The sequence below is a fragment of the Aethina tumida genome, chromosome 7 (assembly GCF_024364675.1).
Source record: "Aethina tumida isolate Nest 87 chromosome 7, icAetTumi1.1, whole genome shotgun sequence".
Classification (NCBI taxonomy): domain Eukaryota; kingdom Metazoa; phylum Arthropoda; class Insecta; order Coleoptera; family Nitidulidae; genus Aethina; species Aethina tumida.
Genome location: NC_065441.1, coordinates 5,608,642 through 5,627,793, shown reverse-complemented (window position 1 = coordinate 5,627,793; position 19,152 = coordinate 5,608,642). Strand labels below are relative to the sequence as shown.

At 28.9% G+C, this 19,152-nt stretch overlaps 3 protein-coding genes across 4 annotated transcripts in view; 1 reads left to right on the top strand and 2 right to left on the bottom strand.

Moving 5' to 3' along the window:
* Positions 1–19,152, top strand: part of LOC109598398 (apoptosis-stimulating of p53 protein 1) — a 181,486-nt gene that overhangs the window by 11,075 nt on the left and 151,259 nt on the right. Inside the window, exon 1 of one of the 2 annotated variants that reach the window (XM_049969387.1) lies at positions 15,230–15,527. The exons of the other annotated variant lie outside the window; for it this stretch is intronic. The gene's annotated coding sequence lies outside the window, so the exon portion shown is untranslated. Of the gene's footprint in view, positions 1–15,229; positions 15,528–19,152 lie in introns of those variants that run through there. 2 annotated transcript variants of the gene reach the window in all.
* Positions 6,630–8,448, bottom strand: LOC109603626 (uncharacterized). Its single transcript, XM_020020117.2, has 8 exons — positions 8,299–8,448; positions 8,120–8,248; positions 7,932–8,066; positions 7,758–7,880; positions 7,559–7,699; positions 7,302–7,424; positions 6,962–7,246; positions 6,630–6,907 (listed from the first exon to the last, which is right to left on the bottom strand). Exons 1-8 carry the CDS (start codon positions 8,345–8,347, stop codon positions 6,690–6,692), a joined length of 1,203 nt encoding a protein of 400 aa, XP_019875676.2. The 5' UTR covers positions 8,348–8,448; the 3' UTR covers positions 6,630–6,689.
* Positions 9,418–11,216, bottom strand: LOC109603624 (uncharacterized). Its single transcript, XM_020020115.2, has 8 exons — positions 11,105–11,216; positions 10,928–11,054; positions 10,740–10,874; positions 10,564–10,689; positions 10,365–10,505; positions 10,106–10,228; positions 9,760–10,050; positions 9,418–9,706 (listed from the first exon to the last, which is right to left on the bottom strand). The coding sequence occupies exons 4-8, from the start codon at positions 10,607–10,609 to the stop codon at positions 9,489–9,491; spliced, it is 819 nt and encodes a 272-aa protein (XP_019875674.2). The 5' UTR covers positions 10,610–10,689; positions 10,740–10,874; positions 10,928–11,054; positions 11,105–11,216; the 3' UTR covers positions 9,418–9,488.

Below are 19,152 nucleotides of genomic sequence, written 5' to 3'. Positions count from 1 at the left end.
TATACGGACTCCATTTTATCCCTTCATCAAATAAACGAGACCGTATTTTTCAGACTATATTCGGAATTAATTAACGCCGAGCAATTTAATACAAATTAATAGGAGGCGAAGACGGATCCGCAATAAGAAAAAGTCGGTGCCGCTTAAATTGCCGACATGTCAACTTCAACGGGTAATATTCAATTTTAAAACGTTGAACAAATAACGAACGTTGTTTTGCTTAAATTTGTCTAAACGTTCGGACTAATGAGCTGTCACGAATATCAATTTGTCTCAAACTGTAATATTATGCAACACGACTTACGAAGCATGCGGAGCTCCAACTAAAATTCCACCACATCAACTTTAGTTCCAACATGGGTTTTTGTTTGCAATGATCCTACGGTAGTGAAGACTATTATTAATATTTTCTGAAAATGGGTAAAATAAACCTACACACACTTTTATATTTATTTAAAAATAGTTTTTGTTTATAATTATTACAAAAAATCTTAATTAATAATAATTAACAAAATTTGATGTCCATAAAAAATATAAATTTGAATTTAATATGGGGTATTTCCACCTCTACTATGATGATATCTCCCAAGAATGTTCCAGATATGTTCTATTGGGTTAAGGTCTGGACTGCGAGCTGGCGAGGCCATAGCATTAATCCCAATGTCAGCAAGATAATTGGGAACAACATTAAGCATTAAGATTCAAAATCATTTATTGCCACCAAGTCAGGACGTGTTTTTAAAAAAAGAAAATGGAGATGATCAATGAGGATTTACTGAAAGTAATTCAAGGACTGTGAGAAGATAATTGCATGGGGGTTCGTTTGACCCCAGACATGCAACAAAAACCCTGGTTTTTACTAAAATGTGAAAGTTCAGTTTTGACTTGCTTCACATTCATTTAATTTATAAAAAATGATGGTTCTGCTTATGCTAAACATCCTACAGTTATTCTTTGGAGATGCTTTAATTCTTCTGACGTGGGCCCCCTTAGACTGCTTTATGTAATATATATTAAACAACAATTTGCATCCAGTAATTGCTATTCAACATGAAAACGATCCCAAACATAAATACAAAATTGTGACTGATGGCTCCCAACATCAACCCTATAGAAAACAATTCAGAAAATATATAAAACATTTTACAATATAAGAATATAGTAGTTTTTATAATTTTTTATAATGCTGTATAAAACAAGAATAATAAATTAATATTATTTTAACAGTTCACATTAAATAAAAGAGATGACCACCACTGTAGGTAGGATTACTTTTTATACTTCCTGTATAAGTGTATTTTGAAGTGCACGAATATAACCATATTTCTTTTCATTATTTTGTTGAAAAGTATGTATTTTTATCACTTCACTTCATACAGACACTGTACCGGATCATTAAAATAGTTCCACTCCTTTGTACGTGGAACGTTCCCGTAAAAAGTAACTTGCAACTTAATAATTAGACCTTTCAACCACGACGTGGGATACTGAAGCGTTTCACTCAAGCAATTTTTCATCAAACGTGGGAAAGCTCTCCTGGACCCCGTTTAAAACTGAAAAGCGACATCGCCGCTCCAGTTCACCCACAGTTATATACGACCCGGGAACTACTTAGTTACTTACCCCCACGTCTGTGACCACGTAGTGGGTTTTATCAAAAGGAGAGTGTTACGAATGAGTTATTTATTATGGCGATTCATTAGGGATTTTCAGCTTTACTTCTTTAGAGACTTTCCGCGCTCCACATTCATCACGGTACAGTAGACTATTGGGAATTAAACAATTTATTACCGGCGTTGTGCACTGAGCCATCTGGTTTTTTAGTGGAGGTGTACAAGTTTCGACGAAGCACGTGTATATCCTTCTAACAAGGTGACCAGATTTTCTTGAAATAAAAAAAAAACTTATTTATATTTTGTATTCCATAATAATGGAAACTTAACTTCTTTTTCATGATGATATTTAAAAATACTAGAAGAATTTATTATATCTTTCAACTTTTTAAAGAATTCATTGATGTAATGCATATTCAACCTATTTTAACTTCCATAAATTATAAGAAGAAACATGATGGCATTTAAAACTTCCAGAAGAATATAAACTTATGTGTCTCATAAATTGAAAGACATTTAAAATCCTTGATGAGTATGAAGGTATCTTATATCTTAAGTCACAAACCATTGTAGCAACCCATTAAATGGTTTGTGACTTAAATTTTAAGTGATTTTTTAAAAATTCATTTTTTCTCATAATTTGAAAATAAATCATGATAATATTGTATATTCCTAGAAGAATATAAAGCTAAAATCATAACACATATGTTACATTTCTTAATATCTTTGTGACTTACATTTTATAAGTACTTTTAGGAATCCATTACTCTAATAAATTCTTAGACAATTTTGATTAAAAACACTTCCTATAAATTAGAAGAGAAATCATGATGATATTTAAAATTTCTAAAAAGGTATGAAGTCAAAATCGAAATATATTTGTTACATCACTCTTTAAATGTCTTTGACTTGATTTTTAAAAGTAGTTTTAGAAATTTTTCTCTAATACATTCTACATTTTGACATTAGGTCATTTTTTCTTATAAATTAAACGTTATTTTAAACAATTATATTGTGCCATATTATACCATACTATACCATACTATAGCGTAATATATCATACTATACCATACTATACCATACTATAATATACTATACCATACTATTCCATACCATACCATACTATACTATATCATACTATATCATACTATACCATATTATACCATACTATGCCATACTATACCATACTATTTAATCCAGACTTCATTTTAGGCAAACAAGATAAATCTTAAATTGCTAAAAATAATTTAATCTTATCAGTTTCTGAATAATCACGTCGGTCAGATTCAAACTTTAATTACACGCCGGTCATTAAAACTTTCGGCGCCGATTCGAGAAAAAACCACGCGGGATGATAAATCCGAAACTGATTTGGGTGCACAAACGAAAACTTAATGGAAAATTGACGGTCGTCGACGGGCGACGGAACGATTTAAATATCTGGCGACCGGTTAAAGGAAATGAGTTTCACGTCGTAAAACTACCGTGCCGAAAAGAAATTTATTAAATAGAGTCGTCAGGTTTTTGCATGAAAAATAAAGGAGGCGAGATTGGAGGATTAAGGATCTTATTCGACGTGAAATACTGCCGGAATTGCCAGAAAAACTTCCGGTAAATTGCAATGCACTCCCGATGCTGTTCTTCGTCCGCCGCTCCGCTTAAAACCCGATAAACTGACACGTTACCGGGTCGAGGGAAGTTTCGTTCAAGAAATCATCGACGCCCTCAGCCTCCTTTTTTATCAATGTTTAATCAACACCAAGGAGCCAATTTTAAATTTTGCTCCCTCATCCTGCAGGACGGAATGAATAAAAAAACCCGAGTTGAATTTTTACGATCGGTAAATACGTGAGCATAACACCCCCCGAAACAATGGAGAAATATAAAATCACACACGCACGCGATGCGAATGACAAGGACCCGCCGAAAAACGGAGTGCGAAAGTCCGGGCAGGAGCACCGGAAATCTGAGCGACGTAATAGGCAATTTGGACCCTATTAAACACATGCCTGCTCTGCACATTAGCCTAGATTAGCTCAGACTTCATTAAACAAACGTACAACTATGTCCTATTTACCTCGGTTTAACTTTAAAACGAACGGAAGTCCCAATTTGTTACGGAAGTTTGCCCGCTCTCATCTTTCTCGAGTTAAAAATTCATTAGTGCAATAACTTCCCGGAACTACTTTCGTAATTTAAATCAAAAAGACATGTAATGGGAGATGTGATAAGTGTGTTATACTCTACAACTTCATATTTTTATGAAAGTTTTAGCTCTGAGCATGACTTCTCTTACGGTTTATAAGAAGTTTGTTAATGGAAATCAAAATTAATTAAAAATACATATAAATAAATACCTAAGGCTTCTTTAATTAAAATAACTAATTTATGTATAGACATGTAATGAATCTGTTGTGTTTGTAACATTAGTCAGTTATGACTTTTAAATTTAAAAATTAGCAAAAAATGTAGTGGTTTTAAATCTCATGATGACTTTTCTTTCGATTTAAAAAAGTTTGAAGTCAAAATTAGCTAAAAATGTATTAGAAAAATAGTGATAAGTTATTTTAGATGTTAAAATCATAATGCATTTGTTACATCACTCTTTAAGTGCCTTTATAAAAATATAAAAATAGTTCCTTAGGAATTCATTGCTCTAATACACCTTTACCTAATTTTAAGTTCAAACATCAACGATCAAGAGAAATCATGATGATATTTACAACCCCTGGAAGATTATGAATTTATTTCTTCTTATAAATTGAAAATGAAATCATGATGATAGTTAAAATTCCTAAAAGGGTATGAAGTTATTTCAGAAGTCAAAATCATAATGCATTTGTAACATCACTCTTTAAGTGGCTTTGTGACATGAATTTTAAAAGTAATTTTTTAGGAATCTATTGCTTTAATACATCTTTACCTAATTTTAAGTTCAAACATCAAGAAGTAAGAAAAATCATGATGATATCGATCTAAGTCCTGGAAGATTATGAAGTTATTTCTTCTTATAATGATGATATTTAAAAATTCTTAGAAAGGCATACAATTATTTCAGAAGTCAAAGTCAATAATCATTTATTACATCATTTTTTAAATGCCTTTGTGACTTAAATTTTTAAAGTAGTTTTTTAGAAATCCATTGCTCTAATACCTCTTTACCTAATTTTAAGTTCAATCATCAAGAAACAAAAAAATCATGATGATATTTAAAATTCCTAGAAATGTATAAAGTTATTTCAGAAGTCAATATCATAATCATTTGTTACATCAATTTTTAAATGTCTCTGTTACTTGAATTTTAAAAGTAGTTTTTTACGAGTTCATATCTCTAATACGTCTTTAGCTAATTTTGAATTCAAACATCAACAAACAAGAGAAATCATGATGATATTTAAAATTTGAATTTAATTCAGGGATTACCAAAAAACTTAAAAAAACATAATTAAATATAGTATATTAATAATAGAAGAGATTTCAAATAATATATACAATTTAGTACAAAAATATTAAAACATATTATAAAAAATTATTTAAATAAATTGTGAACCAGAAACGTAAACTACTTTTTCTGATACCTAAATATGATATTTATCTATTTTATTTATAATATATAAATCCATAATTAAGTTAGCACTTGAACTAAAATAATTCATAATTATTTATATAATTTAATTTAATTTAATATTTGAAGATTTGAAAAATGTTTTATACAGTAGAAAAAGCATTTGACGCGTCTGAATTTAGAGAGAGACATCATGCATGATAGAGACAGTAGAAGTCTGTTCCGTAGTGGGAGACTTACTGTCTCCATTATACATGATGTCTCTTTCAGGATTCAGATGGATAAAACTCATAGTGTATATATTCTCTATATCTATCTATATATCATGTTGTATCCTGGGTTGCATAATTGGTGGGGGAATAATATTTGAATTCTACTCCACAAATTTTAAGAACAATTATCTAATAAATAATAAGTTTATTACTTGGTTTTAGAACAATATATATTTAATATTTTATTATAAAATTTGATTTTATCTTTGAAAGAAAAAATAGTTTAAGATAAGATTTCTTTTTATTCGATGTAATAAAGTTTTTAAATTTTTAACTCAGAGTATGTTCAAATGTGGAATTATAAAATATATTTTTGAAAAAAAAATTTTATTATTAGACCTAGTTTTTATTGGTTAACAATTTAATTTTAGACTTTTTATATAAATTAATTTAAGGAAATATAAAAAATAATTTGTGAATGTGATATATTATTTATTATCTTTAATATATAAATAATATATAATGTAAGGTATTTTCTTATTCACAGTTGTTAAAAAATCGTAATATGTACACGAAACGGAAAATTCTACGATAAAATAATCCGAGCCGTCCGCCCGTCGGTTTGTGAATGAGACGGACCCGTCGAGTTTTATCGGTTTTCGGTGCCCCGTAACAGTTTCGCCCGCGGACACACGCTGCGAGAAAAGGAAGATCGGAACCGCATTCCAACAGGTGTTTGTAGGTTAAGGAATTTGGCTTTGAGCCGATCCGGTGGAGACGCCGCGGCCGCGCCGCACCGCCATCGCGTACCGCGCCTGATCTCGGATGCTGCGGGTGTCCCGGCGACTCGGCCGCGTGCAATTCGGCGTGCACGCCCGCTTCCTGGGGGCCACCACGAGCTCCCCCGCGGGGCACGTAATTATCGGGGTTGGCTTTTCGTCCTTAAAATCGAGTGGCATGGGAATGAAATGTGGACGAACACTTTTCTCACGGTCACGCAAATCAAAAAGTGTGAAACTGTAGTAAATGTAATATATTACAGATGTGCGAATTTGTTTCCTTTAATTTCAAATAAAAAAATAACTTAAATAGTAAATTTGGCCCAATTAATTAATAATAATTAATAAGAACTTAAGTCTTTTAATGATGGAAGCCCTGATACATTCCAGGTGAGGAATTAATCCATTATTTGACAAATGAAATTGACAAACTAAAGAAGTTTTAATAAAAAACTTTTTAAATAATAAATAATTTTACTTCATTTATGTTGCAACTACATTTTAAGGACCTATCGATGCTTCAGAGTCGTCCAGTGAGCAAAACAGCTCCGAAACCGACAATGCAAGTATAAAAACTGAAACCATTAAAGGAGGCACCATTAATGATGTCTTTGTTACACAGATCTTCTGAACAATAATTGCACTGTGTAATTTTGCTTCCACCTTCGAATTGGTTACTGATAAGGTCACAAACATCAATGACCGTTTTGTCTACATTGGCACAACGCCTTACCACCTCTGAAATGATGAAAATATAGACAAATAGTACATAAATAATCCAAACTTACTTACTCTTAGCATCTGAGATATAATAACTAGTGCAGACTTGAGTCATGTTGGCCTTTGGTTCGCAGTTACTGATTTGTGTATCAGGATTGGAACTCGGATCCAGACATCCACCATAATTGTTGACTCCTCCGCAAGAGTAACATTGCAAAGGCAGCTCCAAAGAATTGCAATTGCTATCTTCACACACGGAGAGTCTTGAGATGTTAATATTTTTGAAATTTTTATAAAGTTTTTCTCTTACTTCCGAAGAGGTGCCTTCGTAACAACCCCTGAAAGCTTTCTTTACACCTGAAAATAGAACTGTTTCATCTCAACTCTTTTAAAATGGGCTATGTTGCGTTACCATCTGGGTAGGCCTGGAAAGTGTAACAGGCTTCGTTTTCTGATTTGCAGGTTGTTATGGGAATAGAATATTTTTCTGGGTGGAAGCATTCCTTTTCGTCGTTGCAATCGTAGCAACTCATTCCTAGAATCGAAAAAGGATTTTGTTGTTTTACGTCTCTTATGTTTACTCATTGATAAAAAGATAAATACTTGAGCGATATCTCGAACATTATAAACAAATTATTTCAAATTTTATAACTAATACAAAATTATTACCAGGAGTTTTCTGAATTCTTTGGTAGTTACAAGTCTCTGTAGTACAAGCCAAACAATTTGATGAGGTTCGTACTCTGCTTAATTCGTTGCAAACGGTTATGTTGTTAGTACCAGGGTGACAACCTCTCTCAACTTTGTATCCTAAAATGCACATAAAACATTTTCCTCTTACTACAACTTTATAAATGTCCATACATACCAGCACCATCTTTGTACCTATGGGAATAGCAAAATGAAGTCTTCACATTACATCTCACCTGTTCAACTCTGTTTTGGACAGGGTCAAAACAAGCGTCATCATCATCACATTTGTAACAAAAAGCTACGGAATTGACCTATCAATAAATTCATTTTAGTTAAATTTCAATCTTACTGTTGTAAGGCTCTATGGGTTCTTTGTTGCATAGATCTGTAGAACAAATTTTACAACTGATGCCTGAATAATTTTCATGAAAAAACTGGCACAAATTATCCCTGTTTCCAATACAACCTCTAGATGCTAATCTCCCTTAAATAATACATTTTTTACATAAAATTTTGTTTAATTAATAATAAACTTACCATCTGAATCATTGTGAGCGAAGGAATAACATACATGGTCGCTGTCACAATTTGTTAAATACACGGATTCAGTTGAAATATTTAAGCAATCACTTCTGTTACATTCGTAACACTTGATCGAATAGATTCCTAAAATTAGGCAGTTTAATAAAACATTGTTTTTTATAAAAAAATATTACCTTGGATTAAGGAAGTGAGGAGAACAAATGTGAAAATTGATGTCTCCATATTCACTTAAACTTCAGGTGACGACGAATAGATTAGTACAAAATGGTGCAGTTCGAGACTTATAGGAGAGATATTTTTATTGCCTGATAAGGATATGGAATCACACATAATGTGTAAGGGTGATCCAATAGGCAAAATAGATGGAAAACAACAGTGAATCCATGACACCTGTGACTATTAAAGGAATCAGGATTACATCTTTTTTACACAGTTCTTTTGAAAAATGTTTACACTGTCAAATTTTGCTTCCTTCTTCGAATTGGTTAGTGATAATAACAACATCAATATACTTTTTGTAATTGAATTGTAATTATTATCTAAATGCACGAAAGGTCTCGAGATGTTAATATTTATGTGTTTTTCTCTTAATTCCGAAGAGACACCTCTGTCTTGGAAAAAATCCTTGAAGTTTTCTTTTCACCTAATACTGACACAGTTTAGTGTTAACCTTTTTAACGTTACTGCCTTGGTAGGCTTGGAAAGTGAAACATTCTTCCGATTTGCAATTTTCTTTGGAAATAACATATTCATCCATTCATTTCCGCCATCACAAACGAAGCATTTCATTCCTAGAAACGATTTTGTTATTCGTTGTCATTTATGTTTGCTTATTGATAAAAAGGTAAATACTTGAGAGATATCTCGAATATTATAGCAAAATTATTTTAAATTTGATAACTAATTTAAAGTTGTTACCAGTAATTTGAATACTTTGGTGGTTACAAGTCTCTGTTCAATTCGTTGCAACCGGTCAACTTGTAACCACCAAGATAACAACCTCCCTAAACTTTATATCCAAAAGGCACCAAAAATATTTTCCTGTAATTACAGCTTTATACATATCCACACGTACCATCACCATCTTTGTACCGATTATGATATAAAGATGCCACACAATTTACTATTAATAAATTTATTTAGTTAAACATCACATTTACTGTTGAAAGACTCGATGGTTTTCGTTCCATACAATATGGATCTAATGAATAATCACAATGAAAGAGGAGTAGGGAATATCCCCTTATTTCACAAATCCAATCGATAGACTAAAGAAGGTTAAATAAAAAACGTTTTTAATAAAGAATATTATTTCATTTAAGTTACAATAACCTATAACTATATTTCAAGACCTATTGATGCTTCAGAGTCGTCCAGTGAGTAAAACAGCTCCGAAACCGACAATGAGAGTATAAAAACTGAGACCATTAAAGGAGGCACCATTAATGATGTCTTTGTTACACAGATCTTCTGAACAATAATTGCACTGTGTAATTTTGCTTCCACCTTTGAATTGGTTACTGATAAGGTCACAAACATCAAGGACCGTTTTGTCTACATTGGCACAACGCCTTACCACCTCTGAAATGATGAAAATATAGAAAATTAGTACATAAATAATCCAAGCATCTTACTCTTAGCATCTGAGATATAATAACTAGTGCAGACTTGAGTCATGTTGGCCTTTGGTTCGCACTTATTGATTTGTGTATCGGGATTGGAACTCGGATCCAGACATCCACCATAATTGTTGACTCCTCCGCAAGTGTAACATTCCAAAGGCAACTGTAAAGAATTGCAATTGCTTTGTTCACACACGGAGAGTTTCGAGATGTTAATATTTTTGTATTTTTCATTAAGTTTTTCTTTTACTTCCGAAGTAGTACCTCCATCATTAAAACATCCCCTGTAAGCTTTTTTTACACCTGAAAATGGAACTGTTTCGTGTTAACTCTTATAACATGGACGATGCTGCGTTACCATCTGGGTAGGCCTGGAAAGCGAAACAGACTGCGTTTTCCGAACTGCAGGTTGTTATGGGAATCGAATATTGTTCTGGGTGAAAGCATTGGTTTTCATCGTTGCAATCGTAGCAACTCATTCCTAGAATCAAGAAAGGACTTTGTTGTCTCACGTCTGTTATGTTTGCTTATTGATAAAAGGGTAAATACTTAAGCGATATCTCGCATATTATAGGAAAAATATTTCAAATTTGATAACTAAAACGTAAAATTGTTACCAGGAGTTTTCAGAATTCTTTGGTAGTTACAAGTCTCTGTAGTACAAGCCAAACAATTTGATGAGGTTCGTACTCTACTCAATTCGTTGCAAACGGTCAAGTTGTTAGTACCAGAGTAACAACCTCTCTCAACTTTGTATCCTAAAATACACATAAAATATTTTCCTCTTATTACAATTTTATAAATATCCATACATACCGACACCATATTTGTACCTATGGGAATAGCAAAATGATGTCTCCATATTACATCTCACCTGTTCAACTCTGTTTTGGACAGGGTCGAAACAAGCGTCATCATCATTACATTTGTAACACAATGTTGCTACGGATTTATTTATTAACAATTTTATTTTAGTTAAACATCAAACTTACTGTTGTAAGGCTCGATGGTTTCGTTGTTACATAGATCTGAAGAACAAATTTTGCAATTGGTGCTTGAATATGAATCAGCAAAAGAACCGCACAAGTCTCCTATATTTTTAGTACAACCTCTTGATGCTACTCTCCCTTAAATAACACATTTTTTAAGAAAAATGTTATTTAACTATTAATAAACTTACCATTTGAGTCGTTGTGTCTGAAGGAATAACACACACTATCACTGTTACACTCTACCAGTCATAGTTTTAGTAGTAATATTTAAGCAATCACTTCCATTACAATCGTAACACTTGAAAGAATGTATTCCTAAAATTTATGCATTTTAATAAAATATTAGTTTTTATAAAAAATACTACCTTGGATTAAAGAAACGAGGAGTACAAATGTAAAAATTGATGATTCCATATTCACGTACATCTTTAGTTGATGACGGTTAAACTAGTACTAAATGGTGCATTTGTACACCTATAGGGGAGATGTTTGTTTTATCTGATAAGGATGTTTGCGGGATTATACTGAATTTGTGTTACTCACAAGTTAAATTTATATAAAGCGAGTAAATATATAATTTATCTCTCCTTATCCACTCAAATTTATGGCCTTCAATTGGAAGATTTAAGGTAATGAGAAGAAGAATTTTTTTAATTGTATACATATATAATATATATATGTACTTAGTACATTCAAATATACATACATATTTTAGGAAATAATAAGTTAACCAGATAAATATTTATTCAATAACCACAATGTAAACGGTACAAATCTTTGTGCAACGTACATAACAAAATTATCAGTAATATCAGTTACTCATAAAAAAAAACATTGATGAGATCATGTTTTTAATGCAAAAAAATATACCTTTTTAAATTAAACATAAACTTTGCTGTATAATAATATATTATTAACAATAAATGTTATCTTATCTCCCATGTTTATTCATATTACCCATCCTCCAGATACAAATAAAATATATGAGATAAAATATAATTAAACCCACCCTGCAATACGTCTGAAATTTGATAACAACCTGCGATCAAAGTAGACACAAACCTAAGTCCAACAACATATTAGACTACAAAGTTGCCTCATTAAGCGAAATCAATATCAAGTTAGTTCTGTCTCCTTAGAGATATTGTGTATATCAAACAGGTAATTGGTGTTAACGAGACGTTGGGTCCTTACGAACCTCACTAATTAATGAGCCGTGTTTTCAGTAAATAAAAGTTGCTGCCATTAACAACATTAATTAAGAATTTTATAACAAATCCATAATCCATAAGAAAATATCGATGATTTTATTGGGTAGACGATCGCCTCACCTTTTTCAAATACTATAAATCAATTATTCCACATATGAAGGTATTAAAGAGACGACATGAGGCAACATAAAAATGATGTGACCTGTGTTGACCTAAAGATAAAAGGCCTTCTACCTGTCAATACGTCGTTACCCATTTTATTTGCACAGGTCAACACATGACTCAGTGAGTATCGGGCAGACGTTCCATCTCGTTTCGAGATTGTTTGGCTTGTTTGGCAACCGTGTTGGAATTGAACGCGGTTCTCTTCGGATCGTGATCGGTGCACTGTGGTACCAAATGTTCTTCCAGCTGGACCTTGCAGTTGGTTTGTTGTTGATTTTTTTCATTTCAACAATTAAACTTTAGTCTTTTTTAAGACAGGCATTAAATGTATTAATTAGTAAATAATTGGTTAACTAAAAAATAAGAATTTTTATTTATATAATTTTAATATCTTATACAAAGTGATTCACCTACTTATTAATCAAAAGTTTATGAAGAACGGAAAAAACATTGATTTGAAATTTTTATAGCAATTAACTTGAATTAGTTTTTTAATATATTTTTAATAAAATTTTATTTCCTGTATATTTTAGAATGTTTAAATTCTACATGTAACTGCAAATAGAATGTATATTTAATGTCCTATACCTAAATCCAAGAACCATCCCTTTAAGGAATCATTATTATAATCACAAATTTTATTTATTAATGTTAAAAAATCTATATGATTGTTTATTTCATATTTTTATAAGCATTTCTTATACATAAAATGTAAAATAACAGATGTTACCATTAAAAAATGAATTAATAAATATAATAAAAACTTTTAAATTCAATTTTAATTTAAACAGTGAAATACTTTTATTTAATATTTCTATTTATTTGTTAATATACTTGTTCCATTAGACATATATTTAGTAAATTAAATTTTTAATGAAATTATTATCTATATTACATTTACATATTAAATAATAAATAAATTAGTTTATATGACTATTTTTTATTAATTCATTATATTTTTTTAAATATCAATATATTTTATTTATCTATAAAATTTATAGGAAATCTGAAGTGTAATTTAATTATTTATTAATAAACTTGTTCTCAGTTTTTATTTTGAAGGGTTAATAAAAGTAATATAATTTTATAAGTAATTAATTAAATAATAATATAATATTAATTAATAATAATATAATATTAATAATAATTAATAATATATTTTATATATATTTCCAAAATTATTATACAATATTTCCTAAAATATTACAAATATTCTTTCAATATTTTATATTTTATTATTTCATTAGAATATTTTATTTACTTATTACATAAACTTTTAGGTTTTATTTATTATTTTTATTATTTTATATTATATTTTTCGTTAATTTACTCAATTTTTTTATGTTCTTCAAATACAACATTTTTATGATAAACCACAATTTTTCATTAGAATATTTAGCTTTTTTTTGATTTTCTGTTGTATTATTTATAAATATTCTCACATTTTTTATATTTTATAATGCTCTTTAAATCCATAATTTTTATTATTCTCAAAATTTGGTAAGAAATTACAATATATCATTAAAATATTTTATTTTGCTAAATTGAATAAACTATTTTTGAACTTAAATATATCTATTTTTCTATTTTTAATTATATTTTTCATTAATTCAATTTTTTTATCTGCTTTAAATACAAAATTTTTATGATTTTTTAACTCTGCCGAAAAACCACAATTTTTGATTATAATAATTTGTTTTTCTGTTTTTTAATTATTATTTATATAAGTTCTCTCAAATATTTTATATATTTTATTCCTTAAGCATATATTATAACTTTTTTATTCATAAAATCTGGTGAGAAATCACAATATTTTATTAGAATATTGTATTTTGTTAAATTATATGAACTATTTTTTCGTATTTTAAATTCATTAATTGTTCATTAATGTCCTTTAAATATAAAATTTTTCATTCTCTAAAACTGTTAAGAAATCACAATTTTTCATTATTTTTTTTTTCATAAATATTATTTATAAATCAAATATTTTATATTTTTATTATTTTCAAAATCTGGTGAGAAACACAATTTTTTATATATACTTTTTTTATATATTACTGAACTATTTTTTGTAAAAGTAAAAAATACTCCAGTATATTTTCTTAAATATAATTTTAATTTTTTTTTTTTCTTTATTTTTTCTATTTTTTATATTTTTATATCCCTTAAATGTATAATTTTTATTACTTCCTAGATCTGGTGAGAAATCCTCATTAGAATATTTTGTTTTGATGATTATATGAACCATTTTTATAAATATTAAAAAATACACAAATTTATGTTTTTTTAATTATATGTTTGCATTAATTTAATATTTTTTATATATTACGTCCTTTAAACACATTATTTTTTTTACTCTCCAAATTTGGTGAGAAATTCTCATTAGAATATGTTGTTTTTATGATTATCTGAACTATTTTTATAAAATTTAAATAATTCAGAAATTTATGTTTTTCTAATTACATGTATGCATTAATTTAATATTTTATTTATATTATGTCCTTTAAACATATCATTTTTATTATTTTCTAAATCTAAATTCTAAATCTTTTTCATTAGAATATTTTGTTTTGATTATTTTTTTATAAAGATTAAGAAAATAACTTATTATATTTTAATTGTCTAATTTTTTATATTTTTGTCTTTTTAAACATAATTCTTATTATTTTCTTAACTTGATGGGAATTAATGGGTTTTTTAAAACTATTGGAAAATCAAATTCTAATTTCAATTAGAGTATTTTGTATTTCTGGATTATCTGAGCAAATTTACGCTTATATTAAAACAATTTAATCTATTTTACACTTTTTAATTACATTTTCCTTCAATTTTTACGTTTTTAAAAGAGCGTTTTTAATATTCTCTCAAAACTGATGAGAAGTCTCAACCTAACCTACCCCACGAACACATTAAGGCATCTATTTCCAGCAGTTTACGATTCATTCCCATCATCCAGCCTCCATGCATTAAGGCCGCATAGCATCGAACCATCACATGGGTATCGGTATGCGATCCTCCGTCGACCGAACAAGCGACACCGTGCGCCACAGGTAAGTCTCCCACCATCCTCCCCACAGGTTGATGGCTAAGCCGCTCTACCGCAAGGTACCGAAGCAAAGTTTGCCCGTCGCGTCGACAGAACCAACGGTTTTTCAAATACCCGCAGTGCTGGATTTTCTAACTGAAAATGCCCCGCAACCGCGATTCCGCGCCCGAATCGTGAACCGTCTTCTCTGGGATTACGCAGTGGTTTTATTATTATTATTATCATTATTATTTTGATTGAAGTGTTTGGTGCCTGGTTGTTATTTTTTTGATCAATAATTTGGTGGTTGTGTGTGCGTCGATGTTGCAGTTTTGGTACCGCGAATGTTGAGCTGGTCCAGTACACCTTAAAGCCTTCTGGATTTAGGTAAACGCCACCGTCCGTTCATCTTCTGGACGCCTCTCGAAAATGCGGCAAACGCAACCGGTTTAATGACATCGGGTGAATTTCCGATATTAAAGTGCAATCCTATCGAACTTTCACCCGTGTTGCGATCGATCCGGTCGGCGGAAACGCCGGAACCGAAACCCATGAATTTTCAACCCACTAAACTACAAATTTGAATTACGACGCATGCGCCGTGGATTTTTTCAAAACTCTTAAGGTATTTGAATGGTCAAGGTTACCGCTGGAATACTATTTATGTAAATGTTTATTATCATTGATTTCGTATTCAGACGGGATTTCAGAACCGAGCCTACGGAGAAAAAAATTGTTCGTTTAAAAACCATCAGGAATTTGTTGGACTCGGTTGGCATTTGGCGTGCGCTGATTTAGCAGAATTGCTCAAACTGCGCGTTGTTGTTATTAAATTTATGCTGAAATGTTAATTGGGTTCCGTTTAGACACGATTCTTATTGTGCTGATCGGTCAAGCGCCAAATTGTTAATTCTCGCCGTTCATTGAAAGTGGAACCATTAAACATCATGGAATCATTTTTATAATTACTGGCTTTCTCCGTCCTTTCAATTTATTTATGTAAGCAACAGTTCGGAGGGATTATAATTATGATACTGCTCGTTTGGGTGAATGTTTAAAAGGATAAGAAGATTGAATATCTGGATACTTTACAATAATTATTCATTCAACTAGCTATAATCGCTGCGTTAAGTCTGAAGAGTGGTTCTCTTGCACCTGTTTCTGTCGCCATGAGCATAACATTGACAGTTTACACAGCTACAAAAGTAATATTCATTCGAGTGTTTAAGGTCTTGTGGTTTCAATGCCGTTAAATTTAAATTATATCTGGAGGAATTTTTGATAAATTTCATTCAATGAAGTGGTCAAAAATCAAGGTCATTACTTACAAGCCAAATTAAACTTGATTTAATCTCATGTTCAAACCTAGTTTTTATTAACGACAGTTAAGCAGTTTAGTTTAGCCACATAAAAATTGTATTGCTTGTTATAATTTAAATAAAATATACCAATTTAATGTTAAAAATATTTTTATCCTTTCAATTTCACATTTTACAACTATAACTAATATCGAAAGTCCAGATTCAATACATTCTTGACTAAAAAAACACGATTTATAATAAATTGTAACTACTGGTTTTAAATTAGCATAAATTATTTAAGTTTAAATTAAGTAATCAACAGAATACAATGAAAATAAATGTTTTATATAAAGTCATAATATCCAATTAAAAAAAGAAATTTGAACGAAATTATTAGTTATTTGAAAAATTTTTTTAAGTAGTTTATTTTATGTAAATAGAAAGGCATTAACATAATTTATGATTAGTTATTTAAATTATTTTTTATATAAACTTTGTTATTCCAACAGTTTTTATTTACATAATTTTTGTAAATTATCGAAAACTTGTAATATTTGTATTAAATAGAATAATTTTACATTTATTATAATTAGAATTTAGTTATTTAAATTACTTAAACCATTTAGTGTAAGTACGTGACTATTAGTGTTTGAAATTATCAGTTGTTTAAAAATTCTTAGATAGGAAATTAATAATAATTTATATTTATTTTTACTTTTTATAAATAATACACAAAAAATTTAAGTATTTTGAAAATAATTTTGATACTACATTTTTAATTAACATAAAATTAACTGAAATAAACTTATTTATATTTTTTAATTTAATGTATGTATATTAATTTATATTATTAAATTATTTGCGCACATTTTATCTTTTCAAATAAATAAAAATAATCAAGAGATCCAATATTATTTGAAATTATCAGACACTTAAAAAATATTTCTATATATATAATATATAAATAAATAAATAAAAAATTAATTTATTTTTACTTCATTAATTTTAAAAATGTTTTTATTTTTTTATTCTGTTGATATATCTTCTAATTGTAATTTTTGAAAAATATTCTAAAAGTAAGTTTTTAACAATATGTTCGATAAAATGTTTAATTTGTTTTATTTAATTTTATATTAAAATAATTAAAAAAATAATTTAATATTCTAATGTTTAATTAATTTTTTAGGGTCTTATTTGGCTTAATATTAGATTAAATTAGAGAAAACAAATAATTTTTTTATTTAATAATTTAACATTTAATTTATTTTTTCATTTTTGTCTAAAAACTTTAATTTAATTAATTTAAAGAATATAGTTTTAATTTTTAAATCTATTGATATCTATTCCTAATTGACATAAATTTTGAAAGATGTTTTTTTAATTTTAGAACTAACAATAAAATTTCTAGCAATGGAAATTACTGAACTTTCCTTTACAATCTCAGTAAAATGCCTTAGTTGGTTTAAAATTATCTTATTTTTTAATTTATTTTTTCATTTTTATCTAAAATGGTTTATTTAATTAATTTAACAAATATATTTTTAATTTTTTATTCTATTGATATATTTTCTAATCGTAAATATTAAATTTTGAGAGATATTTGTTGATTTTAGAACTAAAAATAAAAATTTAATTTGTTTAGCTTTTATGAAATATAAGTTAACAAAAAATGTAAAATTTACATTGCTTTTAATAAATAATATAAAACTAAAACATTTTTTGATTGATTTTATTATATTAATTATATTAAAATTTAACATTTTTTTATTCAAATTATTTTCATCATATTCATTAGTGTGATTATTGAATTTTTGAGAGTTTTTGTTCACAGTTTAATTAAAAGTAAAGTTTTATTATTTTGTTTTATTTTATTTATATGTAAAATATACTTTTACATGGAATAATTAAATTTTAATTAAAAAATGACAATGCACATATACGATTATATATATTTTAACAAAATAAAACGAGGAGAATTTATTGGATATTAAATTCAGTACATCATACTTCATTTTAACCCAATTGTCCAAATTTACAATCACGACCAATAAAATAACTGCATGAACTACCAATTATTCTCATAAGCAAGTATCTAATGTCCACTATAAAAATGAGAAACAGTGCAATAAACTTGGAAATGTAACTGTTAACGCAGTTTCAAGAAATACTCCTTTATAAGGCATAATAATTTTTCCGTTTCTGTCACTTTTTATTACAACTTTATAACCAATTTCTGGTTTTTGATACGAACATGTACGTTACAACGTTTATTGGAAAAATGTTAATAAAATAAGAGGAATTTTTATTGCCATCTTTCCTATACAATTTGCAAACATTGTTACATGTATGTGCGACAACAATCTCGTTTCCCACAGTTACTTAGCTTGTCAAATCACAAACAGAATCTCTTTACGTTAGGTTTCTTCTGTTTATGTAATCTTTTAGTCCTTTTATTTATTTATGCGTCAGACAAATATTAACACCTCACATTTATGCTCTAAATATACCGTGCACGTTAGTGCAACATCTGTTTTATAACCGACGTGGGTTGGTCAACGGTTACAGTCATTCCAAATTATTTATTATTGAAACGGGAGCATTTTTATTCATTTTGTTTACTGCCTGTTTTACTTTTTGTTTGCCTGCGAACTAACAGAAACCATCGATCATTCCTCTTCTTCGATATGCACCAATCATCGATTTCCTTTAAC